General features: G+C 38.2%; 1 protein-coding gene across 1 annotated transcript; it reads left to right on the top strand.

Moving 5' to 3' along the window:
- Positions 1–4,241: 4,241 nt before the first annotated feature.
- On the top strand, positions 4,242–18,546 carry LOC137256084 (uncharacterized). Its single transcript, XM_067793782.1, has 4 exons — positions 4,242–4,354; positions 10,172–10,896; positions 14,847–14,904; positions 18,126–18,546. Exons 1-4 carry the CDS (start codon positions 4,246–4,248, stop codon positions 18,383–18,385), a joined length of 1,152 nt encoding a protein of 383 aa, XP_067649883.1. The 5' UTR covers positions 4,242–4,245; the 3' UTR covers positions 18,386–18,546.
- Positions 18,547–19,123: the final 577 nt, after the last annotated feature.

Raw genomic sequence — 19,123 nt, forward strand, 5'->3', positions numbered from 1 at the left:
AATATTCTCTTATCGGAAAACCTGTTTTATAGCGGGGCTCTCTTTAGGATTACCTGCTTCTGTGTAGGTACATTGCTACACTACTATGGCTCTGCAGCGGTGTTTGCAAAGTGTACTCAGAAAGTAAAGTAACGCTCGTCTACTTGGATGGTGTTGGCCACTTCCGTCACCTTGCGTAGACTCACAAGCCTAGGGAACCTTGTTCGATTCTCCACATGGGTACAATGTGTGGAGCTCATTCCTGGTGTCCCCCGGTGGAATATGGCTACAAACGGCGTAAAACCCAACCCACTCACTCACTAATGTTCCTTGTACAATTTACACATTCTGTGCAATTCTAGGTCCTTAACAATCAGAGCTGAATTGAACTTTTATTTCTCTAGCCTATAATTTCGACTTACATACATCAGTAATGTGACATACAAAAATAAATTGAAGATAAATGGTATATAAATATACTGGTCCTTGTTTTCTATCTGCAACATTATAACTTTATCATCACCGGATAGCAGTAAGGATGTCTTTCACCCAAACAAGATTTCTAATTGTTTAAGCTTAATCCGTCAAACCAGTGGGTGTTCAACCAAAAGGTGGTCAGGATCGTATCTCGACACTTATATGTTGTCTCTGTAAAACCTCTATCGGTGATGAATACCACGCAATTTTAGAATGTCCCTGTTTTGTTGTTTCAAGAAAGCAATTTACTAAACGTTACTTTTACAAAACACAAAACTCTGTTAAATTTTGGCAAGTGTTTCAAAATGAAAAAGTTGGTAAATTATCATGCCCAGGTACAAGTCACTAGGAATTACAGAGTCACTTTTCATCTGTGAAATTTATGTAAAAGTTTAGCTGTAAGTCCCCTGTGCATAATGAAGTACTGTGCACTATTATATATTTGTATGTTGCATGGTTTACATTTAGACTACCAGTCCTGTCACCAAAATGTAAACAAACATTGTGATCTACATATGCTGTTGTCTAACGGCCTGAAAAGTAATGACGTTCTGCTCTGTTGTGGGCCCACTTGCATGAAGCAATCTTAGCGCTACAACTATCGTTAGCCTATGTTGAAGAATGGGAGCTACAATCATTGTAGCACTAAGATCGCTTTGTGCAAGTGGGCCCTGGACTTGGAAGCTTTATTTACAACTTAGGTCAACAGAGGTCGTTGTCATGACTACAGAAGCCATTCGATCAAAACTCTCTGTAACCATTTGCTTATCTAACAAACGACAGCACATGTGTTGTTAATCCACGTTCCACTAGGTTGCTCATTGTAAGCCACTGTTTGTTAATCTATTAATCATACTTAGGAAACATTTACGTTGTTTGCCTTGCTTTAAGAAAGAAAAAAACCCAAATGCGTTTACCTTCTTTCGTATGGCAATTATAAATGTTACATTTTTTCATGGGTGCTGTGACATTATATTGTTCTAACTGGCACCAGAGTTGCATGAAGAGAATGAATCACAATAATAATCGTAATACATGTAATAGAAGTAAAACCCGATTGCCATTGTCTTAATTAGTCGACCTTTTTGATAATGAAGTTCTGGTTTGATTTTCACACTGCTTTGTAATACTTCCTAAAAAGAGTCATTTATATTTGGACAGTGTACTTTAAATCAGGTCTGACACAGTCATGTGTTGGTAGAATGACTAGTGTGGCCAGTCAGTGAAACTGAGACCAGATTGGTAACCCGTTTCCCAATCACGATTAGACTGATAACAAACGTGGCCACTTACTGCTGGAGATTGGCATACGATACGACACAATGCAAAAAAAGAATGAAGACTTGTAACAACATTTAATGCTATTAATTACACAGCATAATTCTCTCTTCTGAAGTATTCGGAGGGAAGTTCGAGATATCTAATGCTCAAACAGCTATGTGGACTTCCATATTCATATCATCGGTAATGATGTTTATCAGCCCCAGTCCAAATACTCTCTAGCTATGGGACAGGACAAGCCAGTGAGATTGAGAACAAGACGCCCTACTACCAAATACACGGGTATATTACCCAGGGGAGTCGCTGTAAGACGATATTACGTCGACTCCCATAATCCCGACGTGCGATAACAAGAGCGCTTACGTCACAGAGACAGTGACTCCGCTGACAACTATAATGTCAATAAGTGATTACATACAATAACATACAGGATCACCATTGTCATGATGTAGACTGATACCAAGAGCGGCATTACGAGAATGTTCGATTGCTATGCAATATTCAGCTTTATGTCGTAGGCAGGCTTTAATTGATGCCTTGTTGCAAAGGTGTATGACTACTATACAATATAGCTGAAATGGATAGAATTATCATCACAACGCGCGCACGTTAGACCGAGGGGTTCTACAAATGAAAATGCCCTGAAATTAGCGTTACTCTCATACGTGTATCAGAATGGTGATGGAAAACGGAGAAACTTAATCACCGCGAAAGGGGATTCGAACTTAGGATCTTAAATTTCAGGCACGTTTAAGACAAAAGCACATGGGTGAAGCAAACAAGCACGCGTATGATGTCAACAAACATGGAAACATGTCCACCAGGGGTCGGGGTTTGAATCTTACATCACAGGCTTCTGGTACGGCCAAAGTGCGTAACTCTGCAAGGTGAAATGCGGAGCTGCATTCAACGGGACCATCTGTCCAGCAATTTTGAACAAAAGAGGTTCACGTGGGAGGAAGGCCAAAAGCAACGCACGCGTTTGGTGAAACAAAGGAGAAAGAGAAGGCGCTGACAAATCTTGAAACAATTCGCCCGGTCGGGATTCGAACCCGTGATCACACATGAAGGTTTCTGAACTCTGTGTCTCCGCATTGTTAGGAAATTGAGTGCATAACCATCGACCTGCTTCTTTCCACACCTAATCAAAGATAACACGTCGAGTGCGGAGCAGGACTCTCCCCTAAAAGTAGTTACCTCACATGAAAGTCGAACAAATACGAGAATGCTTTACCTACACATGACCCTTCGGGTGAATGAATTAGTTTTACGCCGCACTGAGCAATATATGTTGCTGTACAGCTGCGGTCTGTACACAATCGAGTCTGATCCAGTCAATCCAGCGATGACCCTACAAAATGTGCTCTCTATTACCAAAACATTAGTGACCCGCACGTGTTGTTCCGGGAAAAGCGGTGTTCTTAGAAGTTATGGAAAGGGCGAGTGATTACGAACGCGATATTGTCTTAACTTTCCATACCCGTGAAGGTCCGGGTTAGAATATTGTAGTTGTGAGAGGCGACTAACGGGATGTAGTGGTCAGGCTCGCTGACTTGGCTGACACGTCATTGTGTCCGAGTTGCTCAGGTCGATGGTCATGCTGTTGATCACTGGATTGTCTGGTCTACACACGACTATTTACAGACCGCCGTCATATAGGTGGAATACTGCTGAGTGCGGCGTAAAACCAAACTCACTCACATAATCTTCCACGGTGTCAAGAGTCTGACATTTTGGTATGCGGGTTTCGGGCATCAGTTAGAGAGTATACGGTATTAAACAGTGTACGTAAACAAATATTATTATAAAAAATAGTCGAAAGGAGACTTATAATTTTAAATGTAAATTACGGAGTACGTCTAAACTAACAGCTAGTCTCTGAAATGAACATATTTTACTGAAAAAAAAATAGTGAAAAAAAATTAATATAATGAAATGGAGCCTAAGGACTTTCTTCCCGAAGCTATGGAAATCTAGACTTGCGACATTTTCTAGACTCGCGTGGGCTTTCTTGGATATTTATACTTCAGGGTCTGTACGGCAGACTAGAGTACGTCGGATATTCCCGTAAATTGCTTCATTGCTTCGATTATTATTTTGCAGTAATTAAACCTCTCAATCGTATTTTTTTCCAGATTAATTAGTCGCAATACAGGGATGCGCAATCAGACAAGAGTAAGAAAACATGATGGAGTGTTGGATTCAGGGAAGGAGGGCGTTAATTGTCGTCCTCGTGGAGAACCACCCTCATACAAATTATCGTCTCCATCTCTACCAAAACCCACGAATCATCAACATATGTAAGAGCTGAGCAACAAGCACGGATCGCTGCATGCAGTATCGGTCACACCATGCCTGATTACGCATTGCAAATCGCCCTGGCGTAGCTGACATAATGCTGTCTACGGTTTAAGGCCCGATCCAGTCGATCAATACGCTCCACTCCGTACCAACCCTAACAGGACCTCGGGCACCTTGCACTTCCTAGATGTCACGTGATTTTCCAAAATGGCAGTCTTGAGGTGGATATACAGAAGGAGGAGAGTGTTTTTCTTCATATTTTGTGCATCGTCATTCTGGATTGCATATTTGTACTTGTCGCTTCCAGTGCCAAAAGGTAGGAGTATACGTTTGTTAAATATAATTCATTTTTGCAAGCAATTTTGTCTTGTTTGGTTGACTGTCGCTGACTTGGCAGATGCAAAATTCATGCCTAGCGATCTAATGTTTGTATAGTAGTGTTTAGTTGAGCACAGTGATATCGCTGTGTGTTGACACTAAATTGAGTTAGCCCACATTGGACCATTGTCAATCGGATAGTTTTTAGAAAATGCTGATAGGTTGTGATTATTGATAGGTGCCATCCTTTCAAGACGTAAAAACTCGACGTAAAGATTTGGTATGAAGCTTGCACCTCAAAGAATGCCTTCTGAATCCTAGGGTTTTGTTGTGTTACTTCTGTTAGGGATGAAATAGATCTGTCCTTATCACTTGACCCTAAGTATAACACAGGTGGCGAACGTAGTTTAAGGCTAGTGCTCAAGATAGTCACTTGCTACATTGTTTTATAGACACGCTTTGAAGTGAGTGATCGTTTTTTGGTACAGATTGGATGTACAAGCTCCTGGTCGCATGTAATAGAACTTGGACATTGGACAAGTTGGACATTGTTCAAACACTGTGAGCACTCACTCACTGTATTAGTCTATAACCTTTGCTAGAATTAAAGGTAAATAAGATCAGATAAGTATGGAAATATAATTGTTTTTCTGATTAAACTTGTAAGTAGGTAAAATATTTTATGTTTTGAATGAACAGTGTATATGCATAAGAATTCGTAGCCATACACACTAAACAAATATTTAATAATCCATGTGTATTTTTGTTATGTGAACACTGGTAGACACCATGAGTCAGTCAGAGATGTATGTTTGATTCACCACAAAGGTACAAATACTGTAATGTACAAACCCATTTCTAGTTTCCCCTGCAGTGATATTGTTGCAATATTACTAAGGGTGTCATAAAACTAAACTCTACACATAATATGCTTAATGTACTGTATGTGACACATCTTTCAGGTAAGTCCTGACACATAATCACTTTATTTTGTCCAACATGTAGCAGAGCCGTGCATGTCTCAACACACGAGGAGGTTTTGAGTGTACAATAATGATAATACTTGATGTAAGTGCAGAAATAAGTGTTCGAGATAATCGCTGGTTCGGAGGTCCATTGTTATTGTATCAGGCCAGCAGGTGGCCTTTAGTAAGTTATCTGTCATTTATTTTCTCAATTTTGTGTCATGCCAATTAAACAGTGTAAACTGTGTACAGTGTAGTCTATTTTATTTTTATTGGTTTGACTTTAACAAAATGGGCTTGCAGATTTCCTTCAGGACCTGTAGATTTTAAAGCCTGCAGGCGGATGCAGGCCCTGATGGCCGACTGGCAAATTAAAGTATTGCAAATGCTGATGCAGTCCAGTCAAACCTTCAAGTTCCTTCAGAGCATGTCCTACACCTGATGGATAAATGATAAAAAAGGGAGATATAACTACCTCAGAGTACTTATGTAAAAAGTGCCTGAAATCTAAGATCCTGGGTTCAAATCCTAGTTCATTCTGATTATGTTTGTCAGTTTTCTGTCACCATACTGTTACAGGTATATTAGATAATAGTCATACACCTTTATAACAAGGCATCACTTCCAGCCTCACCAAACACATGAATCAGAATATTGCATAACAGAATATTTTTGAAGTACAGCTCGTGGTATCAGTCTACATCATGACGATGGTGATCCTGTAGGTTATAGTATCTAATCAATTATTGCTATTATAGTTGTTATCAGAGTTACTGTTTCTGTGACATAAGTGATGGGAGGCTACATAACACCTTCATACATACACTCCCTTGGGCAATATAAGTCCTGTGGGTGGTAGCAGGGCCACAGAACTATATATGTATGTAAAACACAAAATCATCAATATATATGATAGCTGTTTTGGAATGTGATCTATAGTCCAGTTTTGTGTTTTGTTTGCCAAGTTGCCTTCTCTTATTTATAAAAGTTAATGAGAAAATGCTGAGGGAAAGAATTAATCTGAGATAGATAGTTTTCTTGTTAATTTCCAATTTTCAGTATTTTTCATCTCACATTTGACAATTACATGTAGTGGCGATGGGGTAGCATAGTTTTTAAAGCAATTGTTAATCACACCAAAAACAATGTGTAAAGGCCATTTCTATTTTCCCAGGCAGTGATATTGCTGGAATATTGCTAAAAGCAGTGTAAAACTACACTCACTCACTCACTCTCACTCACTCACTCACTCACTCACTCACTCACTCACTCACTCACTCACTCACTCACTCACTCACTCACTCACTCACTCACTCACTCACTCACTCACTCACTCTCACTCACTCACTCACTCACTCACTCACTCACCACCGTACTAGCTCACACTTCACACATGACTTATCCACGAAGCCGGATGCAGTATCTTCAAATGTCTGATATCACAAACAAATGAATACCTTTGTGTTATGTTTAATATGAATAATAGTTTGCATGTTAGTATCCGGTTGCACTGATGCATGTTTCATGTGGGTTTACTGAAATCTCATTTCATGCTTGTCAGCACACCCCTGCTGGGATATTATGTTTGCTAAGTCATGTCGGTCCGCTAGGTCTGAGTACCAGGCAAGGTTTAACACACTTTACACACCACAGCAACAGCTGGAGTTAATGAAAACTGATTATCTAAGACCAGTTTTAAAATTATCATCATGCATTTTATATGATCAGGATGGTAAGCATTGAAAAGATCAAAATGTGCTTCTTTTATTCTAAAACAAAACTTTATATGTCCTCTACAGCAGCAATTTAATTTTAAAAGTAATGTGTTCCTTTTCCAAGATGAAATAGTAATGTTTGTAGAAACCATGGAAACACTCATTTTCATCTTTGCATACTTTACTTTATGCAAATATAAACGTTTTTATTGACACTGACAATTACTAATAACAAAAGAGAGATTGGCCAACTATAACTGTCAGAAATAATAATGCTGACAGTAGAGTAATAATTAAAGCATTTGCAAGTGGCAAGACAAATGATAGACTGGCTTTTTTCCCTAAGAGAATAACATATATAATCGAATAAGGAGTTCAGTATTTCTTTGGGGGAAGATGAATAACAAATATTGTATAAATAATATATATTTTATATATATATTCTGTGAACTAAAGTGTATTTGTGTGACTGCAGTCTTGGATAGATCTAAAAAGGGAGAAGACACAAGTATAGAAATCAAACAATTAAGTGAGCGTTTGTGGTAGCAATAACATTTGTTATTGTTATTGATGAAATGCATCCATGTTTGGATGGATTTATGGACAAAACCATCTGTCACATAATTAATGGTGCCATGGTTACATTAATGGTGGTAATATCCTACACTTTCACCATGGTTACATTAATGGTGGTAATATCCTACACTGTCACCATGGTTACATTAATGGTGGTAATATCCTACACTTTCACCATGGTTACATTAAAGGTGGTAATATCCTACACTTTCACCATGGTTACATTAATGGTGGTAATATCCTACACTTTCACCATGGTTACATTAAAGGTGGTAATATCCTACACTTTCACCATGGTTACATTAAAGGTGGTAATATCCTACACTTTCACCATGGTTAATATGTATTTTTCATCAACCTGAAATAGACCAATCTACTTTAAGCCCAATGAAGTTGAAAAACGTTGAGCTGCTATGCACTTAGTTATGTAGATGTTTGTCAGTGTGCAATCTGTGTCCCAAATCTGTAGAAAATATTATCTTAAAATAGAAGAGTAATCCCATTTCCAAACAGTAGGGGAGAATATGAACTAGTTTTGTATATTTGAATAAGCTAGCGAGGTTTTCAGAACACATAGTTGTATTTGCCTGTGATGTTAGATGAATATGTACAATAAAGGCACACATTTACAAAACCTCCTTTCATTAGATCAGCAGTAATAATGACAGTTGTATCATACCTGTGTTTGTCAGATCATATTCAACTCAAACAACATCTGTGTTGGAAAATAATGTTTAATTATAAATCCAATTTATTGTTGCTGTGTCAGCATATTTTTTATTAGCATTGTACCTTATACTGATGTTAATTTGCAACACTCTTTATGGTTCATATTGTACTACTGTCTTTAATAAATATATTATATTTAAAAATTATTAAACAGAGTAGTGTCACAAACTCATAACTTATTCTTGTACTGTTTTTTGCTCACAACCAGATGGGACTTGTCCCCGAGAAGTATCGAAATTTGTATTTTGCAAAGAAAGTGTAATCCTACAATAATATATAAGTTACAGGTGTTTCATTTAGGTACTGTAATAAGTCCTCTTGCTGTTTTGCCCTGTAAATGTTGAAAGGAAATTACTATATTTTATTGTACATGTACAGAGTCTTTTTGGTAGGGAGGGTGGGCATTGGGGGTAGGGGATTGGGAATTCACATTGTACATATTTCTCCATAAACATCATCATCTCTCACCCTACCTATAATTTATTTACAGTGCCTTATTGCAGCTGTGGAAGATTAAGTTTGAAATCTGAAGTTATGAGTCTGTGCAGGATAGATAAAGTAGTGTTTTTGTTAAGTTAAACAATCGCTCAGGTGTATTTCATGTTTCACAGCACATTGTACACAGTATGGTGGAAGTTATGTCTCTTTTTAAAGAATTTATATAAATGTAAAACAGTAAAATGGTAAACATCAATAAAACGTGACTTTGATGAATTTTAAACATAATGTTGCTCATGCTGATGATCATTGGATTGTCTGGTCCAGACTTGACTACGTATAGGCTACAGGACTTGTGTCAGCCGAGTTGGCAAGCACAATGAATGATCCTCTTAGTCACTTTTTACAAGCATGGGTTGCTGAAGACCATTTATAACCCAGATCTTCCCAGATACACCGCTGAAGGATTATTTCCCAGGTTGTTCAAGTAGTCATACTTGGGAGTGGATGAATTACAGCTGAAGGTGGTATATCAATCTCATTGGGCTGTATTGTATATGATATAACTGGTCAGTGATATGTATAACAGCAAAGGTCCGATACACATGATGTTATGGTATGTATCAGATGATGTTATGTGTGTCATATTCAAGCTGAAATATGTGATATGCATCATTTTATGCCACAGAGTTTGATATGCATTGTATCATATGTCAGATTAGGTGATCATATGACATATCAATGAAGAGTTAAGATAATGTGATGCACATTGAAGGATCAAGTTATAGGTCAAGTAATGTGGTGTACATCAAGTGAAATTTCAGATAATGTGATACTGTTTCTATCATGTCAGATAATCTGATACACATTGTATGACACCGACAGGTCTTGGAATGTGATTTACTTTGTATCACAGGTTCTCAAATGTGATACACATTGTATAATTGGTCAGAAAATGTGACAGAGATTGTATCGTGACTTTCTGTACTCAGCTAATTGTCTGTCTTCTGAAAGTTCACTTGTGATCTCGGAAGTTAGTGGCTGAAGGTCACACTGACCTGACTTGCAGAATTTGAAGCTGGTCTCCAAATGTTACATTGACCTGACATACTGGCTTCAGGTTGAGTTTGAACGTATGACAGAACATACTTAGTGTCCAATTTCTAAAACCCCCTAGCTACTATGTGATATTTATTCTCCTGTTTCCTAAAATAGCGGATATGAAATAGTATTTGCAAGTGTGTTTTACTATTTAAATGAACAAAGAGATGATTCAGCAGTCCTGATGTTGTGAATCTTAGCAGTTACAAAATACAGGTTGATGCTACTGCAACGTTTTTGTAACATTCATTGTTAAAGAAACAGATGTCAAATCAATTCTTGTTGTTTCAGATAAACGTGCCAAGGATTACATCAACTATGGCCCAGTCACCCCTCAGAAGAATGTCAAGGTCGCTGAACTGCCACCCGTCAGAGTTTACACTCCTGCCAGACATGAAGTCATTGGGAAACCAAATCTGGTTCATGAACCACTTGAGAGACTTCCACAGAATCAGACTGTTTCTGTCAATAGAACACACACTGATACTGTCAACAGAACAGTCCTTGTTACCAAGTTAATGAATAAAGAAAATGTTACGTTATCAAAAGATGGCATGTTCAAAGACTGGATGAACATTGGCAATGTGGGTGCTCACATCCGCAACAAGACCTATGAAATGGGAGCCCGATTTAAAAATAAGACTTACGAAGTCGCAGAGACCATGAAAAATAAAACATTACAGCACCTGGCTGTTTTTGGGATGGGTAAAAATCATAATCTTGTGCGATATATATTTGAACCCCATCGATGGAACTTGACAGTGTCTTTTGAGGACATTGGGAATATCATGAAAGATACAGAGTTTCTGAACAAGCTACACCCCCTGGATTTGTCAGCCCCAGTTTTGTCTAGTTCTAAGAACAGGACTGCCAACTATACATACAATATGCCATTTCATGTGGGTTTCTGTGACTGTTACGAACACCACTGTGTTTGCTGTGCCAGGATAGCCAACAAGAGGCTGCATCTCAATTCAACAACGTGTACAAACTTCACATTTGTTTCTAAATCACAGGTAATCCAGAATGACATGCTTCTTAACACTGTGTCTTTGTTGTCTGACATGGCAGTCAGCCAGATTTCTGGAAATTACACAGTAGCATAGAAATAATGAAGGGACATTAGGGTAGCTTAGTGCTTAAGTGTTCACTCGTCATACTAAAGACGCAGTTTCAGTTCCCCATATGAGTACAATGTATGAAGCCCATTTTAGGTTATCCCCACCGTGATATTCCTGGAATATTGCTTGAAGAAGTGTAACCTAAAATGTGGAAAACAGAAAAGTATAATACTTTTTGGATCACAACTTCTTTATTTCTATGACGCGACATTTCAGCATAGCGTCTTGCTTGAAAACGGTATGAGAAGCTATGCTGAAACGTTGCATCATAGAAATAAAGAAACCGTTCTCTATAAAGTATTATACTTTTCTATTATCCATCAACTTCTAAAATGCCAGTCAAACAGATCACTTCATGTGAATGTCAAGGTGAACTTCAGTAGTTTTATGAGGATCTTTCCTTTTTTTGTCTTTGGCTGTCTCAGTGACCTTGGTCTAAAGTAATACATTGCTACACACACTTGCATGTGTGTTGTTCATTAGTGCTGTAAACTTGAATCTAACTTTAAACACGTTGTCACTTCAACTGGTTTGTCTGCTACAGACTTGTTTCTCAGTCGCCATACCTGTAATAGTGCTGACTGTGGTCTAGAGCAACTGTCTGTCAGATATTGAAGATATTCTCGAAATATTTTGTCAGGCCAGACCAATTTTATTTCTTGTTTTACAGATTTTGTCTTCAGAAAAAAAAAAATTTCGACAGGAGGGAAAAAAATATATAAAAATCACAAGTGAAAGTTATGTTTCCTTTAAATACTTTAATTATGGGGTAAAAAAACAATGAAAAATATTTTTTGTATGTTTCCATTTTGGCCAACAAAACATCAGGATTTTATTTTTTTAGCTAAGAAAATTTATTAATTTTTTTTCGTATTCGTGAAAAAATATGACCATCAGGATCTATCAGGATCCATTAACCAAGAAATATGATTGTCTGGCCTCATGTTGGTATGTTCACTTTGCACTTTGATCGAAGACTCAGGTTTAATTCGACTCATGGGTACAATGTGTGGAGCCAATTTATGGTGTTCCTGGCTATGATATTGCTGGAATATTGGTAAAAGCAATGTAAAATGTGTGTACTTGAGTCCCCCACTTGAAACAGGTAATCTGTAATAGCCCACATAAGTCATGGGTTAATCTCTTAATATGCCCCTGTCCTACTCACAAAGTGGATAAGTAAACATTTAACACAGTCTTGCTTACCCAGAACTCTATCTTATGCCCAAGTCGCATTCAATGACAACAGTACAGGTCAAATATTGATTATTGGGACAAGTGTTTGTAAGTAGAAAAATATTCTTAAAGCATGAACATATTTTCTGAGCCAATAAAGCAACCTGTTTTTGAAATATTACTGCTAGGTTCAAACTATCTTGTGCATTTTATACACGAACAAGATAACTTTCCCAATTCAAGCAATTGACCTTCAAGATCATAGGCCGTTTAGAATGCAAGTTCAGCTTATTAGGTTTAAAATATCATTTAAATAATATTTACTCAATGTGTGGTGTCCTCTGCCATGATTTGACTGGAATATTGCTAAAAGCAGCATAAAACTAAACTCACACTCACTAATCATGCTAATTACTACTTGTGTCGATTGGCTACTTGTTACATCACCCAAGTAGCTACTGCCTCCATGTAGCTACTTCTTTGAGCTGGTTGGTAGGGGAGGGGAGGTTGGGAGTGGGAGTGGGAGGTTAGTAGGGGAGGGGAGGTTGGTAGGGTATCCTAGTGGTTAAAGCATTCGCTTGTCATGCTGAAGATCTGGATTTCATTCCCCATATGGGTGCAATGTACGAAGCCCATTTCTTGCGTCCCCCCGCGATGATATTGCTGGAATATTGCTAAAAGTGACATCAAACCAAACTCACTCATTTTATCAACCAATGACTTACGTCTACTGGCTATTCACATTAACAAGCAGTTTGTATCAACTAACTATTGGTATTTACTTGATATTTGTATCAACTGGCTTCCCCTATCTATTGGCTGCAGCATCCAGGTTCACATATGGTCAATCGTCCTGCAGCAGTTTCTAACAGAAACTTGTGTGTGTAACATGTTTTCCAATGAGGAGATAATTCGTTTTGGTTGATGAACATCATCAAGCTGACCTGGTTGTCTGTGTCATCTTTCACTGATGGTGTGTTGCTCATCTTACAGATGCAGATGCTGGCTTATTACCTGCTGTAGTGTTTATTGTCAGGGTAGAGATTGCAATCTGGTAGAATCAGGTATTCTGCCAGTAGAGATTGCGATTGGAGTCTGTACTGGTAGAGACTCTGATTATGTAAAATGACCTATGCAATCACAATCCCTACCAGCAGAAGCTCAAATCTGTCAGGGTGGAAATTGCAAGTCTACACTTATGCAAAGCAGTGAATATTTAGAAAAAACATATTTTCATATATTGTAGAATGTAAACATAAAACAGCGTGTCACACTTTCTTTACATGCTGGTGTTGAATGTAGGAAAAATCAGTATTTTCAGGTTGGAGTGTTTGATCTTTTAGGTGTGAGGAAAAACTTAGTGATTTACTTATTTTCACTGGTATCTTCATTGTTACCTATTTTGCAAGTAAGATGTCTAAATATTGTAATAAATGTATCTAACTGGAAATGGTCTATACCTGAGTAAAATGCATATTATTGTTCAGCAAGTAAAGTGTCTTTTTTGTTGTCCCACAGTTAAATCAGCATTTCTACCATGAATTAGATGGATCAGAGATTCTTTGAGTATAGACTCTGATCGCCATCCCTACTGTTAGAGACTCTGATCGCCATCCCGACTGTTAGAGACTCTGATCGCCATCCCTACTGTTAGAGACTTTGATCACCATCCCTACTGTTAGAGACTCTGATCGCCATCCCGACTGTTAGAGACTCTGATCGCCATCCCTACTGTTAGAGACTTTGATCACCATCCCTACTGTTAGAGACTCTGATCGCCATCCCTACTGTTAGAGACTTTGATCACCATCCCTACTGTTAGAGACTCTGATCGCCATCCCGACTGTTAGAGACTCTGATTGCCATCCCTACTGTTAGAGACTTTGATCACCATCCCTACTGTTAGAGACTTTGATCACCATCCCTACTGTTAGAGACTTTGATCACCATCCCTACTGTTAGAGACTCTGATCGCCATCCCTACTGTTAGAGACTTTGATCACAATCTCTGATTCTACCAGGTCGCAGTCTCTACCCTGTTGGGCATGTGTTAAATTCTTGTTGGGAAATAAGGATCAGTTATCTTTTGAGGACTTGGGATTCGTGGGGAAACATGATGCTTTATTCATTTTTCTGGGATTTATGGGTAGGTAGACTTGAAGGAGATTTCAGTGAAGTCAGTTGTTTTAGCCTTTGAAGGGATGTTTTGTTAGGTTGTTGTGAGTCCTAAAGGCAGCACATAGGTTTGAATCCTGAAGAGGATTTCGGGGTAGTCAGGTCTGAATCCAGATGAGGATTGTGAAGCAGATAGGTTTTAGATAGGTTGAGAGTAGGTAAGCTTAAACCCTGAAGAAGATTTTGGAGTAGGTAGGCTTGAAACCTGAAGGGGATTTTGGAGTAGGTAGGCTTGAAACCTGAAGGATATTTTGGAGTAGTTAGGCTTGAAACCTGAAGGGGATTTTGAAGTAGGTAGGCTTGAACCCAGAGGAGGATTTTTGAGTAGATGGGCTTGAACCTTGATGGAGATTTTGGAGTGGGTAGGCTTGAATCCAGAAGTGTGTTTAGAGGAAGAATGCACCCTCAGTGCCCAACACCTTTATGTGTGCCAATTGCTATTCATTTAGCTGCACTATCCCACTATCAAACATAATTTTGGTCTTACATTTCAGGAAATAGTCTTGGAAGTATTATTGGACTCGAAGCCGATCTACAAAAATGTTGTATCAGGTATGTATGACATTGTAGGTATGAACTGATAATGAAATAATCAGTCACTTTCCTATAATTATCCTGTAAAACATCAGGATTCAAATATGCTTGATTTATATGGCTGCACAGAAAAAATATGCACGTGTTTACATCATACAAACTTTGTTCAGTGGTCGTTTGGTAACTGTATCAGCTTATTCTCACAGTTTCTGAACCATATAGCTTACAGGTTGGATTTGTCCAGTGATGTCCACTATGGCTACTCTGCACATGCACATCCTGTGTATAATGAATGTGATCAGATGCACCACGTTTCTCATCTTGCCCTTGCACACTGAACTGCAGATAGTGGACGGGGATAGTGGTGTTCTGATTAGTTCAAACAATCGAAGATTGGTTGCAATGACCAAACGACCAAGCATTCAATCCTATGTTTTCATAATCGAACACAAACGGTAATGAAGCAATCATCAAGATTTCAACTAATTCCCAACATTGGGTAGTGGTAGCCCAGTGGATAAAGCATTTTGCTTGTCATGCCAGAGACTCGGGTTTGACTCCCCAAACAGGGTGGTAGAGTAGCCTTGTGGTTAATGCATTTGCTTGTCATACCAAATACTGGGGTCGATTTCCCTGATGGGTGCATGTATGAAACCCAGTTTTGGTGTCCCAACCCAGATATTGTGAGAATATTTCCAAATATTGCTCGCTTACTTTCCATGGCAGACTGATAATGATGCTGTCTCTCATCACTGAACCATAATATTTCCCTACTCCTTCCTACACTGAACAAGCCCCAAATGAAGCAAGTCTAGATAATTTTCAGTTCAGCTCACCGGGGCGCCTTTTAAATTTAAATGGAGTTGGTTCCCCTTCAAATATATACTCTTCAAAAAAAGTAGGGGATCTTCATTTTCTTTAATTTATGATTTAAAATATTTAGGAGATTTATAAGAGTCCATCAATGTTGATATGATATTATTGAATGTTTTGAGAGGGCATCACCATTTGCACTTCCTTACAACCTTAGTTACTTGGACTTTAGTCACTTTTGAAATATGATTGGTGTATGGCATGTAATTTGCATGTATACGATTTTCATTTTAAAACAAATGACTAGAAGCAAACACTGACAAATGTGTGATGCAAGATGAGACGTCTAATAGACTGTGCAGTGAAGGTGAATTAGCTATTTCATCATTGTGCTTGGGTGCCATAATACACATGTTTCATATCAATGGCTCAGGTCTTAGTACAGCACAGCTACTGAAATAAAGGATATATAGATAACCTCTTTGTTGTGCTACACATTATACGGGAAATAAGGCAGAAGAGGATTGAAGTCAGAAAACCTCTGAAGTGAAACCACAGCTGGTGTATCTTCATTCTACCATGACTCAGTGACAAACACAGAAACTTTTATGTCAGAAATCATCAATGATACAGCATAATGGTTCAGGCACATATTTCAAACAAGATGAAATGGATGACTTTAGGGATCAGTAAAGATTAATTTAAATTAAGAACTGTACAAACTTTAGGGTGCAGTTGTGGACAATTTCATTTGAGAGCGTCACTTACTTTATTTTGTCATGATTCCTCTCGTGAAGAAACAAAAGAATACCTCTTTTGCATGGACAGGTTATTTGAAAATGTAATGTAGAAATTTAATGAGCTAATTTAAGTACATCTTTGCGTTCAAGAGAGACATTTGTCATGGATGATTATTGACTTAGCTTACAAGAAAATTTTCACAACAATGTTAAGAAGATAATGTTTGTCAACTCTTTATTGAACATGTTTATTGTCTTCCAGACAAAGGTTTTGGCTATTGTCTAACGTAGATAATTATCCAAGCTATCTAGCTATTAGATGTTGTGAAGATATCAGGAACGACTGAAAATGTGTCTCCTTATCGCATGTTATGTAATTGATTTCATGAGAGTTGTTCCAAGTTTTGTAAGGGTTTGCAACTTCCTGTACAGAGTTGCCTCCCTTGGGAGTATCAGAATCCTATGATGAAGGGCTCAAGTTTCATATTTACTCTGATTATGTTTTTAAGTTGTATCAATATACCCCATGATACTTGTGCTGATGATGACATCAGAGGCATTACCGTAACCGGTTAATGTTTCTAACTTATGCAGGTAAAAAGAGATAACACTGTTAAAATGTCAATCAGTCCAACTCCCTGAACACTGGAACATTCAGCTAACAGCTACTGTTGAAACTATGGATTGCCATTTGTTCTGTCTACAACTCCTTTTGATATGGTAGCGTTTTGCAAAGAACTGTAATCAGTCTCAGTAAACTTAGCCTCAGTACTTTTCGTTACACTCCACCACTGAGTCTAACAAAACCTTATGGGAGGTCGCGTCAGGTAACCTTTGAGATTGGCCAATCAGAACACAGCTTACCAAATCGCGAAAGTGGACATTCTCACATACCTTTTGAACTTTTTATCTCGAAAAGGTTCGTACCCGAACAAATCCGAATGCTATATAGCGTACGCTCGCTTCCGGTTGATGCACATGACGTACGTACAAACATGATAACAGTGAGTGAACAGTCGTTGAAAATAGTGTCTTGGGCAATATTCAAGGATGTCATCTTGCGGAAATATTAGCTAATGGTAACCATGTCAACAGAAACCCCAAAGCCTATATACTGCAGGTCAAATAACTGTGTTATATGCGGATTTTTGTTTGTGGAGAGGTCTGTGTCGGTGACCTGAATATTTTGAAAGTCCCTCCGATCCCTAAATAGTAGCCGTTGTCTGATTGGTTAAATCTATTTAACTGTCTGACGTTTGACTGGACAGTCATTGGTCGCACAAAGTTACCTGACACAACCTTCTACTAGATTTTGTTAGACTCAGTGGTGGAGTGTAACGAAATACACTGAGACTAAGTTTACTTAGACTGGAATTGTAATATATTGTTTTATCACTGAACTCCTCTTTTTTTCTTTTTGTTTTTTTTCCATATTTTGTTCCCTCTTTGCCAGTGTTACATACAGCATAGCTGACATCCAGGTTAGCGATGCAATATTGTTTCTGTGGGTGTTCAAAGGATATACAGGGGAAGAAGGTTTATATTTCCATTAGGACAAACATCATTCACATACTTACTCGCCTACATTCAACTCGATAGAAATCTGCTGGCCTTGTATCACATGTTAAATTTAAACTCCTTTTATCTTCACATGTCAGTAATTGTGCACTAATGTTTTTGTTGCAGCTGAGTTACCTCCCTTGGTGTGTTTGGGGACGTATCCCAAGGTCGTGGATATCTGCATACACTTCTTCAATATGACGTTCAAAGTGAACTTCCACCATGAACATAAGACACAGCTGTTGGGCTGCACAGACTTTAGCCTCAATCTTTATAATAAGACGATTGGGTCCTTCCCAGTTGACTGTTTCCAGATTCCGGGAGATCCAAACCACAAACACAAAGACAGCTTGAATCTCTTCAACTTCCCCAACTGGATGCCTTAGTTACCATAGTTACAGAAGCTGTAATAGCTACCAATGTCTTACATACTTTCACTAGACATATATTATGTTGTTAAAGGTAGCCATTGTGTGCTTATTACAAGTGCTGGTTAATACCAAAACTTGGATTATTACAACTTTAGGGGTTTATATTTTTTCAAATATTAGTCTTGAAGATTGATTAAAAGTTTGTTCATATTCTTGCCCAAACTATATACAGTGAGACGCCGGATAGCTGGACACATTCGTTTTTGCGTATATCGTCTGCATAACTGAATATCTGAATACCTGGATTTCTGTCATCCAGACTTCATTGTTGAAATGGTAGCAAGCATTCACTTCTTGGTTTAAATCATCTCCAAAAAAGCATGGTCATTTTGATTTGCCAATTACAATTCCTTAAGTGTCAGACAAACCTACCTATCACCACCAATACCCTACTGATTGTCATTAATCCGGATTAGCAGACCATGTCTCATGTCAAAACATGTGGACTCTCCCGCTTCACTTCACATGGTCAGCGGTAGTAACAGGTCTGCATATGGATAAGTGAGTCAGTTTTGTGTTGAGTTAGCTGGTTTGTTTGTAAAATTTACCATCTGGAAATGGAAAGCGAATATCCATTAGAGACAGTTGCTTTTATGGCGTAAGAGATAATTGAGTGGACGGTGAGGTTTCTGGATATTTGGGGTCTGGGTATGTCACTGTATAAAATGTTTTTTTGAGAAATATGTCCAGTTA

This window comes from Haliotis asinina, chromosome 11 (genome assembly GCF_037392515.1).
Source record: "Haliotis asinina isolate JCU_RB_2024 chromosome 11, JCU_Hal_asi_v2, whole genome shotgun sequence".
Taxonomy (NCBI): Eukaryota; Metazoa; Mollusca; class Gastropoda; order Lepetellida; family Haliotidae; genus Haliotis; species Haliotis asinina.

Bases quoted from the DNA above. Each gene is read 5' to 3' on its own strand.
- LOC137256084 (XM_067793782.1), top strand. From the start codon at position 4,246: ATGGCAGTCTTGAGGTGGATATACAGAAGGAGGAGAGTGTTTTTCTTC. The intron at 4,355-10,171 runs GTAGGAGTATAC...TTGTTGTTTCAG, and splicing joins GTCGCTTCCAGTGCCAAAAG to ATAAACGTGCCAAGGATTAC. The intron at 14,905-18,125 runs GTATGTATGACA...TTTTTGTTGCAG, and splicing joins CTACAAAAATGTTGTATCAG to CTGAGTTACCTCCCTTGGTG.